General features: G+C 41.6%; 3 protein-coding genes across 3 annotated transcripts in view; 1 reads left to right on the forward strand and 2 right to left on the reverse strand.

Moving 5' to 3' along the window:
• The window catches only part of LOC137978874 (uncharacterized), a 4,316-nt gene extending 2,897 nt beyond the window's left edge, over positions 1 to 1,419 (reverse strand). Inside the window, exons 1-2 of the mRNA XM_068825989.1 lie at positions 1,165 to 1,419; positions 458 to 745 (exon numbers count right to left, since the gene is read on the reverse strand). Coding sequence (XP_068682090.1) covers positions 458 to 745; positions 1,165 to 1,354 — 478 coding nt within the window. The 5' untranslated portion in view covers positions 1,355 to 1,419. The remainder of the gene's footprint in view (positions 1 to 457; positions 746 to 1,164) is intronic.
• A 50-nt stretch (positions 1,420 to 1,469) lies between these two features.
• Positions 1,470 to 11,444, forward strand: LOC137979917 (probable phytanoyl-CoA dioxygenase). Its single transcript, XM_068827230.1, has 6 exons — positions 1,470 to 1,524; positions 2,796 to 2,927; positions 5,374 to 5,700; positions 7,688 to 7,792; positions 8,448 to 8,675; positions 9,781 to 11,444. The coding sequence occupies exons 3-6, from the start codon at positions 5,419 to 5,421 to the stop codon at positions 10,006 to 10,008; spliced, it is 843 nt and encodes a 280-aa protein (XP_068683331.1). The 5' UTR covers positions 1,470 to 1,524; positions 2,796 to 2,927; positions 5,374 to 5,418; the 3' UTR covers positions 10,009 to 11,444.
• LOC137979918 (ciliary microtubule inner protein 1-like) overlaps positions 11,444 to 12,500 on the reverse strand; it is a 1,791-nt gene continuing 734 nt past the window's right edge. Inside the window, exons 2-3 of the mRNA XM_068827231.1 lie at positions 12,253 to 12,334; positions 11,444 to 11,751 (exon numbers count right to left, since the gene is read on the reverse strand). Coding sequence (XP_068683332.1) covers positions 11,482 to 11,751; positions 12,253 to 12,334 — 352 coding nt within the window. The 3' untranslated portion in view covers positions 11,444 to 11,481. The remainder of the gene's footprint in view (positions 11,752 to 12,252; positions 12,335 to 12,500) is intronic.

Raw genomic sequence — 12,500 nt, forward strand, 5'->3', positions numbered from 1 at the left:
TCTAGGCCATTAAGGTACTATAAAATCTAGTGAAAGAACATTTTATGCAAAGCTCTTGATAGTCTTGGCGCTGCCTCTTGTGGTGTCTTCGCCCCCTGCCCCTTCATCTCCTGTCATAATTTTTCATTTCAATACCCTAAAAGGTACCCCTAAAGCTCCCGCTGTGGACCGTTTCAGGCTGAACACCCTAAGAGGTACCAAAACCGCTTTTTTAACCCCTAAAAGGTATGACAAGCACCCCCGTCCTTTTTATATGGGAGTCCCCCCCTCCCATGGGGGTCTTTGCCTCATGAATGGGAACATGTTTTAACAACACCATCATAAAAATGAATGGTTTAATGCACACAGTGCTTTTTTGTTTATTCCATAATTATGAGTATCTGTCGTATTAACATTTTGCGTTCCTGGTACAATACACCTTCAAAATAAGTTAAAATTAAGATACTTTGAAACTCACCTAAAGTTTGAAGATTTACTCCAGTGCAAATACTTTTGGCCAAAGCCATGATTTCTGAAGGATTTCCCCTGATCACGGTAGGTTTATAAGAAATTGTTAGATCCCTTGCAGTTTTTGTTCTCAGATTAGTGGCACCTGCACCCACAGGGTCTAACACCCAGACCTTCCGTAGTTCTTGAGCTTTTGAAGCAGCCTTGTGCATGGACTTGATCCACGCACTAGAGAGAGTGCCAATATTCACCAGAAGTGCAGATGAAATGGGTACAAATTCGTCCACTTCCTCTTCAGCTATGAGTGTTAAAAATAATGAAATCTCACCTTTAGTGTCTCAGGCATTTTCGACTAATCGTTTAGTTTCCCTGGTCTTGAATGAAATTGAGGTTAGAGGTAACTTGTTTTGCTAATATTTCCCTCAAGCCCAGGAGCCGGTAATTAAGTGCGTACGAATTTAATAGTTCGTAATTTTGAGACGAGCTTTTTAAGTAAGTTTTGGATTACACCCATTTTCAGTCCCTATGGTAAAAATTAATCCAAAATATATTTTAAAAATGATTCGGTCCGTGCAAACCTCGACACAGCTCCTGCCGGGAAATCGGTGGAAGACTCTCATCACGTTCACTGCTCTCACCTCGCCGCCTCTTTTTTAAAAGTTTCCAAAAGTAAACTCTTCAAGTATTTGTTCACAACTATGAAAGCGTGCAACTCACCATGAACCATAGCAGGCGATGCACCAATGGCAAGAAGAGTATTTGCCATGATGTCCATGGACACATAATTCGTGATGCATTGAACAAGAGGACACTGAGATCTTAAATTTTGCAAAGCTAACCAGCATTCTTGTGCAGTACACTGTGCGGAATCTCCGCTGGCAGAACCGGGTTCCGTTGCCTTAGACATTGTTGCTTTCCACCTGTAGATAAGAGAACCATTGAACTAACCCAAAAAAGGGCTCGCAAACCCGGAAGTTGTACAGTAATGACTTCACTTTCATGCCCAGGTTCTTTGCGTTTCCTCGACATGGTCACGCGATATTTTGATCGATTTTTGCAGCTCACCTGTGTATTAAGGTAAGTCTGGTTAGATCTGCCTGAATTCATTCTTTTATACGTGTGCGTGAAAGCAATCAATTTTTAAATCTTATGTTGAGGTTGCAACATCGTAAAAATCTTTCTCCAGTGGAAGATTTGTGAATGTTAAAGTTTTTTATCCGCTTTAAAGCAAGACGAATCCTCTCCTACTACATACATGCATACATACATGTGTAATAATCTTAGAAGTTGTGAGACTGTACAGGATACTAAAACAGTCAGCGACAAAAGAGAAAAGGGGGCAAAAATAAATAAATAAATACCAAACTTAAATTATTTACAACGTATAAATATTTACATTGGGTTGCACTATTGTCTTATGGTTGGCAAAGCATTTACTTGGAAGGCAGTAACAGACTCAGCATTAACAGCAGCCATTGAAAGACCATTCCAGAGGGGGATGACAGCAGGGAAAAAAGTGCAGGCAAAGATATGTCTGAACTTATGAGGGTGGTTGGAGCGATTGCTTCTATGAGTTAAGGTGACAGATGCAGGAAATGTTAAGTGAGTCTGATTGTGCACATCTTTATACATCATGGTAGCGGCACTTAGATACAAATGGACTTTGTGAGTTTCCCAGCCAAGCGAATGCTGCATAGAAGTTACACTGGAAAACTGTGAAAATCGGAGCAGACAAATGTGATAGTGCAATGTTGGACAGCCGCCCATGCTCTTTTGTGTTGTTTGTCAAACAGATTCCCAAGCGGCTAATGCATATTCTACATGGTGTCTTACGAGAGAGTTGTATGCTTGGGTCTTAACGTATTGCCTGCTTCTAGAAAAATTCCTACGTAGAAGACCCAGTATCTTTATGGCTTTGTGCTTAACAGATTTTACATGGGAGTCCCATTCTAGGTTATCTTGTATAAAAACTCTAAGGTATTCATGACATGAAATTGATTCTAGTGGGTTATGTGGCCTGGGAAGGGGGGGGGGGGGGTGAGTACTTGGGTCAATTGTTGGTCTCAGAACCCCTACCCCTTTATAGCCTATTTTATTTTATCAGTCACTTTCTGTAAACCTCACATAAATTCCCCCCCCCCCCCCCCCCCCCTCCTCTTCCTGGGTTACAAAGCCTGTAACTAGCTGGAGACTTAAGAGGAGACTTGGTAATTGACATTAAATTACTTTTAGTTAAAATAAAATTCAGTTGCCAAGTAGTGGCCCAGCAGGATAGAGTGTCAAGCATTATCAGCAAATAACTTAATTTTGGAGTTAAGGTTATGGACAATATCATTGATGTACATTAGGAACAAGAGGGGACCTAGGACTGTGCCTTGGGGGACACCAGAGGTACCGGAAACACTAGTCCAAGAAGACTTTGTACCAGAAACCTGGAAACACTGAGTGCAGTCCAAAAGGAAGTCCTCAATCCAAAAAAGGTTATTACCAGTGATGCCGTAATACTTAAGCTTAAGTAGGAGTCTCTGGTGGGGAACTGAGTCAAAGACTTTTGAAAAGTCAATTAAGATTACATGTGTCCTGATACGCTTGTCCAGCAAGGATAACCAATTGTCGAGGACAGAGATAAGTTGTATTTCAGTAGAGAAGCCTTTCCAGAAGCCATGTTGGTGAGGGGTAAGGATATTATTGATCTCTAGTAGATGATCAGCAGATGACTGCAGAAAACATGTTCCATGATTTTACACAAGATGCATGTCAAGGAGATTGGCCTGTAGTTTTTAGATGAGGATTTATCATCTTTCTTGTACATGGGAGAAATGATTGCCATTTTCCACTCCCTAGGGAGGACACCACTTCATAAGACTGAGTAAAAATCACTTGCAATATCTGAGCACATTGGTCTTCAGTACCTCAGGTGATATTTGATCGGGGCCGGTAGCTTTGTAAGGCTTGAGTTTCTGCAATTGCTTCTCAATAAATCCAGGGGTGTTTATTATAAGCTGATCAATTTGAGGATATGGGCTTGGGGGGAGCTGGGGCAGGCTTGAAGTGTCTTCAAGAGTAAAACCTGATTGGAAGTGCTTGTTTAAGATCTCAGCTTTCCCATCATTTGAATCAAAAACATTGTCTCCAACTCGCAGTGGGGAATACCTATGCTCTTAGTTTGCTGTAGGTTTATGTAGTTCCAGAGGGCTTTACCATCACCTTCCTCAAGGGAGCCGCCGATGACATCATTGACATAATTACTATGGGCAAGGTGAATCTGCCTTTCGATCAAATTTTGATATTTCTTGTAGGAATGCCAATGTGAGGCACGTTTAGAACTTCGAACCTTCTTGAAGAGCCTTTCCCGATTTCGCATCATTCTTTTAATTTGATTAATTAGTTATCCAAGGGAGCCTTCTATAGGATTTCACTAGTCTTGGTTCTTTGTGACCCGCTTATCAATAGCAGCTTTTAGCTTGAGATGGGAAAAAATTATAAAAATCACCAGCAATCATTATTTTTTTTGTCTTATGCTTTCCACGTAGTCTTTTGGACGAAAGTTGCAAGATCACGACATCTCACGCCACTAAAAACACTGAAAGATGCCGAAAAAAACGATATAGTTTCCCTGGAAATTATACACCACAAAATAATGATGATGATGACAAGAGCAATGATCATGATGATGACGACGAGGACAATGCAGGGGCACCCAACGAGAATATAGTTCAAAACCTGTTAAACGTAGCATTGTGTTAAACTATTTTAGTATTTAAACGATAAATATAGGCATATTTTTATCCCCTAAAATTTTTTCATCTGTTCGGATTCCCTAGCTGAAAGTCTAGTGATCCGAAAATTATAGGGATCAAAACTTACCTTTTCGAAAAGTTTAGCCAGAAAAAAGGCTCCCGAAAATTCTCCGTGACCTTTTTAGGACAAAAATCAGTTAAAAATGGGCAATTATACCATGTTTTAGATGTTCGAAAATCCTAGGACAGGCAGGCAAGCAAAGAATTTTACAACAAATGTTCCGAAAATTCTAGATCTCAAATCGTCTTCCGAACAGATGTTTTCCGAAAATTGACGTTGGGTGCCCCTGACAGTGATGATGATCATGACGACGACGGCGACGTTGATGAAGATGATGATGACGATGACGAGGATTATGACGACGGAAGCGACGACGATGTTAATGACGATGATGATGATCACGGTTGATGACGACGATAATGATGATATTTATGACGCCGAAGACGACGATGACGATGATGATGATGACGACGATCACGACGATGACAATGATGATGACAATGATGATGATGATAACGACGACGACGACGATTATCATGTTTATGCCGTAATGAGGTCCCACTCTACCCTCTACTAATTGGGGAGACTAAATCAAAGCAAACAACAGCAAATTAAGGCATATCAAATATATTGTTGGTTTCTTGATTCTTGATGAGAGGGGAAAACCGAAGAGCCCAGATTAAAGCCTCTCTCTGAGCAGAGAAGAGAACCAGCTAACTCCGGGAATCGGGCTACCCTGCTTCCATATTCCGTAATTTTGAATACTCTTTTGCCTTCAGCGCTCGCAGTGTCAATGGGGGGATTTGATTGCCCGTCAAGCTCCAGTTGCAATTGTTCAAAGTTCGCATAACTTTAACCGGTGGATAAGTCACTATCCAACAGTTTCAGTCTGTGCAAAGATTTTAAGTATTTGCTCAGAGACGTAACCCTGAATATGCACACTCTAAGTAAAGGAGTGTTCGAAAGCCTTTGTCAATGTTTAATGTGGAGTATATATTTTACACTGTGGATAGCGACTTATCCACTGGATAAAGCTATCCAGCCTTTGACGGTCTTTGAACTACCGTGGCCAGGTAGACACGTTATCCTTGAACCTTTGAACGGAATTGTCTTTGATCTCAACAGATTTATCCAACAATCCATCGTTTTTGCGTCGAATTTCAACTTACCATGGCTGGTCCTTTCTCGAAGTGCGGAATTTCGGAGGAAGACATTTTAACTTTCCAGAACGATGGGGTGATTTGCTTGCGAGCTGCCGTTGATCAGAAATGGATTAATATTTTGAAAAATGGAATTGAGGAAAATCGGCGTAATCCATCCGAGATGACAAAGCGAAAGGGACACACCTCCTTCTTTCATGACTACAACAATTGGAGGTGTATAAAAGAATATGAGGAGTTTATCTTTCAGTCAGGTGTTGGGGAAATCGCCGCCAAGTTTCTCCAGTCTTCGGTAAGCAACAACGACACCATTACGACACCTTAATGAATTCAGTTCTGGGTGTGGGCCCAGTTTTCTCTTCGTTTGCCAAATATAAAGCAATTTATTTTTCATCCTCTCTAGCGTTTTCATTTCCTTTTCAACTGTCCACAGTATTCGAAAACGATGTAAATAACTTATTTCAAATTTCCTTTTTTACGGTTTTCAGGTAATCGTTTTAAAGGGAACATCCACTCTTACTCTTACAGAATAAGTTTAAACCAAAGAAAATTATGTTTACAAACATATTTGTTCGAATTTTGTTTTTAAAACAGTGTTTATATAAAAAAATGAATTTTAAAATCGCTTTATTTTCACTTTCAATTTTCGCGGGCGCAGCTATCTTGAATAAATTGTGACGTGTTACGGTTGTCTTATTGTTCTGATAGAAAGAGCTTTTGTCTAATAACAATAGGGCAACCGTAACACGTGACTGTTATTCAAGATGGCGGCGCACGCGAAATTTGCAAATCTAGAACTTATTTATTTCGGATACAAGCACTTTCTTTGAAAATACTTCAGATACTTTAGACTGACTTGACTGTAACGGTTATTTCCTGTGATTTCAAGTTATTTTTTTTGTTGAAGTGGAGTTTCCCTTTAATGAGTTTTGGTTTAAGCCTCTCCATACTACTGCTTTTTAAAGTGCATATCCGTTTTTGGTCGATCGTTATGCAGTGGATCCCGGGGGGGGGGGGGGACTCCCATATGGAACAGACGAGGATGCTCGTCGGAAATTTTGAATTTCACCCCTAAAGGAGCGTGGCTCAAGCTTTTTTTGACCCCTAAAGGAGACCAATCTGGGCGTGGCTTAAGCAAATTTTGACTCATAAAAACAAGTTAAAAAGAAAATTTGACTTCTGTTTCTCTTCGCGTAATTCTGTGTTTCTTCGCGGAACCCTAAACGAGATCTTGGCGGCTTAAAATATTGGCGCTTTGCCCTGAACACCCTAAGCGGGACCAAAATCCAAAATTTACACCCCTAAGCGAGACGACGCGCATCCCCGTCTGTTTCATATGGGAGTACCCCCGGGGTGGATCCTCGATTTAACGAAGAAATGTTAACACATGACAAAAGGTTAATGCGAAACAGACCAACAAGGATGAAAATCTTGATAGAACAACTTCACAGTTACAGTAACAGCTCGTTATATATGCCGCATATATAACGAGCTGTCGAGCTATCGACGCATCTACGAATCCGCTTTATCCTCTTTGTCTCTTATTAGTTCTCTTAACTTTATGTTTGAAGGCTTCTTGAGGTAAAAGGTATGAGTAGTTCTATTACATTTTACTGTAACTTTGGCTGGGCTGAATAATACATAGAGGTTCGCCGGTCATTTCAAGGTTTCACTGTGGTAGATTTCAGGAGCTTTTATCTCCTGAGTTCGTCTTTTTTTTTTTTTGAGGACGTTTAATTTCGTCAATGTTATTAGTCTGTTTTTTTCTCAGTCCTTTTCAAGTCAATATTTAGTTCTAATAATTTAGTAGAGGCTTGGTCATAGGTAATGCTTAACGTCCTATGCAGTTAGTGTTAAGGTGCTTCCGGACTACTACTACCACTACTACTACTATTACTACTGCTGCTGCTGCAGCTGCCGCTGCGACTACTACTACTGCCACTGCTACTACTATTACTGCTACTGCTCCTGCTCCTACTCCTGATACTGCTACTGCTACTGCTACTGCTACTGCTACTGCTGCTTGCTCACATTTTGCATGGGAGCATTGTTCTGCTGTTGTTGGCTTTGGCATTTCTAGCGAAGCCGTCGTCGTTGCGTCGTTACTACTTTCTAGTAGTTTATATTGGACTGCGAAAACTTAATTGAGTACCATTATCAAACCGGTAGCCCGGCTCCGCAGATATTAATATCCCCAGGGCATTAAACGACTTTGTATCTCTGGACATAAAATAAATTGGGTTGTGGATAATTCCTTCTTATTTTTTCCGATTACTGAGGCGGTCGCACTGTACTCTAATCACGTTATTGTGAAGGACAGCGGATGCACAAAACAGACCCCTTGGCACCAGGATCAATCATATTATGAAATAGACGGACAGCAGGTTAGTTACCCCATGTCAAGCATTCTGCGCAGGCGCACCATGAAAACTCCTCATAACAATGAGCTTTTGAGAGACAAATGATTTACTTTTCTCAAGCATTGTTATCGACAGAGAACGGTGCTGCACGGCACATTTTGATGAAATCAGTTAGTCGGTCTGTCAGGAAGACATTCAGTCCTTCGGGCAGTCAGTCTGTCAAAGAAGTCAAATTTCGTTCCTCAGTCCCACCTAATCAACGAAAAGCAAATCAACTTGTGGCTTGTTTGCCAGCCTTTTTTTTTCGCTGTTCTGAGCGCCAGCTGGTGTAACAGGCTTGCCTGTGGACTGGCGGTCTTACCTAGCCTAACCTGAGAGCCAAGTAACTCAAAAAAAATCTCGTTTCACCCTGCCACTTATTGGTGCGGGGATGGCGCAGTGGTGAGAGCACTCGCCTCGCACCAATTGCCCAGATTCGGCGTCATATGTGGGTTGAGTTTGTTCTGCTCCGAGAGGTTTTACTCCGGTTTGTTCCCTCTCCTTAAAAACCGACATTTGATTTGATTTGTGTTAATTGTTGATTTCACTTTACAGTGTCCCCAATTAGTGCTCCAGTGCTAGAAGATTAGACACTTAAATAAAGTTCCTTTCCTTTAATTTGCCCTCTCTTTCGAGTCAGGTGTGTTCAATATGGCTTCCAGTTGACCCGGTCTCCAAATATACGTGTCTTCGTCTGGTTCAAGGATCGCACAGGTGGACTAAAGTTTTCAAGCCAGTCCGTTTTGACGGCCCACCTTACATTTCGTATGAGGTGAAATCAGGCCATGAAGAAGAAGAGAAACGATTTCTGCCTACACCAAACGTGGACGGAAACGATGACTACCAAGTTCTCTCGTGGGATATGGAGGTAATAGCGTACGTAACTGTAATTCACCGATCCAAAAAGGTACTAAGAGAGGATCTTCTAATTTCGAGTTCAGTTTCTTCCCTTCTTTGTGAGTATACCAAAAGAAAAATTTTGGTATTTCTGAGAACGAGAGCGATGAAACGTACTAAAGTGCGGCGTTGTACACGGGATCCAGGACTCCAGTTTCCTCTTAACCCTTTCATTCCAACGATGGAAACGTTCATTCTCCTAACTAGTACCAGGGATTTCCTTGTTGTATAGTCATGAAAATTTGGGGTTATATCAAGATCACACCTCTAAGGCTTATAATATTCTAGATTCTCAATACCTGTCTGGCAGACATTTCATCGAAATTGTGAGGAGGAAGTTACGTACTGATCACCAAGAATGCTATTGTTTTTGCCGTTGTTGTAGCTGTCATCATTGGTTGATGATCAAAATATTGTAGGATGTGTAGCGATCGTTTTCATTACAAGCTGTGCTGCGAATGGAATAACTTCTGGCACTCAGATGTTTCACAAAAGTTATCTTAAAGTATTCGCAATTAAAACATGGAAGTCGGTTTCCCTTTATAACGTCCCCAACTACAAGACGACATAAAAACCCATATCGGAGGGCGAAACCATAGCACTGAGTAATAGCGTCTCAAGCGAACGCTGTTTTTACGATGGAACGCACATACTGTCATTGCGGACGCCTCGGAGAGCATGCTTGATTTCTGAAATTCCTTGAATTCCAAGGGCCATATTACAAGTCCTTCTTTCTGTAACTATTGTCATATATTATGAAGTAACTAGTAACTGATTTTTCAATAAGCGACAAAGGGGTTTAGAGACTCCGTTTTAGGGATGGTGGATAAATCCCCCCCCCCCCCCCCCACGATTCTTAATCTTTCCAACTAGCCTTCCCTACAGATTTTTTGGCGTTTACAAGACTTATTTTCCAACCTTGAATAGGGAAAGGTGCGGGGGAGACCATTTGGAAAATGTAGCGTGTTGATGATTTTTTTATAATTGTGGCCTTTCCAGAACAGTTTCTCAATTCATTACTCATAGTAGCTTTGGTAAAACAGTTTTCCTAATCCTGTTTGTTCGGCTTGTTTCAGCCTGGAGATTGTATTCTATTCCACATGAGGACAGTTCATGGATCCAATGGCAACAATCTACCTACTCCAAGGCGGGCATTCTCCACCAGATGGCTGGGAAAAGATGCGGTCAAGGGAGAAAGACCTTGGATGAATTTGCCACCTAGTCAGATAAGTCGCCTGAAGAAAGGAGACGGTCTCGTGGATTCCGGCTTATTTCCTGTCATCTCAGCAACTGGGCAGCCATAAATAAGGGATAGGGGTGGTAATGCTCTTAGTGTGACGCGACTCACGGCAGCCTGCGTGGGGACTCGAGTTTCCGAGTTTAAGTTCCTCTTTGAACACTAGATGAAGTTTTCTGGTTAATTACCAGTTCACCTCCTTAGCTGCGCTTGTAAAGTAACCAACTGCCCTGCCTCCCACCAGTTGGGATTCTTAAAAGGATTTGTAGTTCTCGCTGTATTGGTACTGAAAAGCCTCTGAGAGAAGCAGTCAATTTAGTACGCATCATCAGCGTTATCATCATCTCGGTCATTTTTACAAGCTACAGAAAGAGAAACGAGAGTGTTTTCGCTGGGGTTTGAGTTTTAATTAACTTGGCGAATAAAAACAAACTCAGACAATCGAATTCGGCAACCAGAACGCAAAATTAAACACGTGATCGCCTACCTTGGTCATTTCTCATCTCAGAAGATTAATGCCTGGTTTCACTAGTGACGCAAGTGACACCGCGCACCGGTAGCTCAGTTGGTTGAGCATCGGGCTGCCATGCGGGAGGTCGTGAGTTCGACTGCGGCCGGACCAACACTCAGGGTCTTAAGATACCTGAGGAGAAAGTGCTGTCTTTGTAATTACATCTGCAAATAGTTAGACTTTCAAGTCTTCTCGGATGAGGACTAGAAACCGTAGGCCCCGTCTCACAAATATCTTCCATGTTCATTATTTCCCTGTGGGACCTTAAAGAACCCACACACTATTCGAGAAGAATAGGGGATGAAGTTCCCGGTGTTGTGACTATCCTCTGTGAGTATATGGGTGGGTGGGTATAGCAGGTCAACATCAACTGAATATAGCTGCCAAAACTTCAACCTGCTCAAACAAATAAATAACATGACATGACACATCAGAGAGCTTATTTCACCATGAAAACGTGGTTGACGCAAGCATACGCACAAGCCCAAGGATCAAAATGTTTCACTTTTCCTTGTGCTCGCGCTTGTGCTTGAGTTCACTTGCGTCGTGTGAAAACGAAACCCAGCATAAGCACAAGGAAATTTGCTACGCCTGACCAATTAAAGCACTCATTCTAGATTTCGCGCATCTGAGAATTTGAACAAAATGGCGGATGCCGTGGTTGATTTTGATGCTTATGCTCGTTTTCTCGAGCATAAGCTACATATGCTTGTGTTTGCGCATGTGCTTGCGTCGCTGGTGAAAATCAGGCTTAACCATTTGCAGATATATCATTAAAACGGCAACACTTAGTCCTCAGTTTCAGATCTCGAGTGTTGCTCCTGCCAGAGTTTGTACCCACTACCTCCACTCCGAATTCCTTTTAAACACGCATCGCACTGCCAGAGTTTTCAAAGTTTTATTTTACTCCTTGCATTGGTAAGTGTGGGATAAATTAGTTTCTGAAAGACATTATGTTAAGAAAATTCTATCAATAAATTTCGAAACATTGATTTCTTTGTGAAAGTTTTAAATTAACGCACAGAGAAACTAAACACCCTCGCGCGGCCATTTAAATAACTTAACAATGTCCTGTTTCCCTCGTGCATGTCTCTCGACTTCGTTTCGATGCGTTTCGCGTCTCCACCCTATCATCTGGGATGATGTCCCGGGAAAAATCATTTTGTCATTGTCAGCTACAATTTTCCTTGTCTCATTCTTTTCTTCTATGCCTTCAGTTGATGTGCTCTCCTTCTTTTCCTCTTCTTCCATTATGTCCATTTCGGAGTCAAGGCCGATCTTGAGTGTTTCTCGTTGTAACTGCAATTTTTTGGAGATCGTAAGATTTCATCTGAGCAATAAAGGGTGTCTGAGTGGGGCGAGAGAACTGTGGAACAGGAACTGAAACGGTCGTTATATGAGGAACGGGAAACAAAGACAAAATAACAAGAGAACGTGAACAGCAGATCGAGAGATCATGAAGTAGAAACATGGTGGGAATTAACAAATGGCGGATCAAGGTAACTGACAAACAACTCTTTTGACGGGACGACGGGCGACCTATTGAGGGAAAAGGAAGGCCAAGTGGTAGAAAGAGACCCTTTTCTCTGTTACGAGAGAAAAGCTGAGAATTTTGGGGTAACTTGCCAAAGAAGCTAGCGTAATTCAGTCTAAAAAAGACCGATCACGTTTCAGTCAGCGCGTTTCTTTCTGTGTAAAAAAGGAAGAATGTTACAGTACCGTTTTAGCAACCGTTACTGCGTCAGAAGTTGGAAAATGTTTATTCGACTGATTTTAAAGCTGACTTCAGGTGGTCCTTACCTGTCGATATTCACTAGCCAGAAATCCCCACTTGTCCGGCCAACGCCTTTGAGAAAGGAGTTCGCTGTTTACGTGATCTTTCCTATAAAATACAAAAACAAAAAACGCAGCTTGAAAAAGCCTCTGAGTTAATAGAGTGCTGTGGCTCATTTGCGCTTGGTAATTGGCTTAAAAATTTCGTGCCTTTTTTTTACCCAATCAAAATACAAAATTAAAAACACTCAAATGAATTGCTCGCTTGCATTTTT

This window comes from Montipora foliosa, chromosome 12, assembly GCF_036669935.1.
Source record: "Montipora foliosa isolate CH-2021 chromosome 12, ASM3666993v2, whole genome shotgun sequence".
In the NCBI taxonomy this organism is placed as follows: Eukaryota; Metazoa; Cnidaria; class Anthozoa; order Scleractinia; family Acroporidae; genus Montipora; species Montipora foliosa.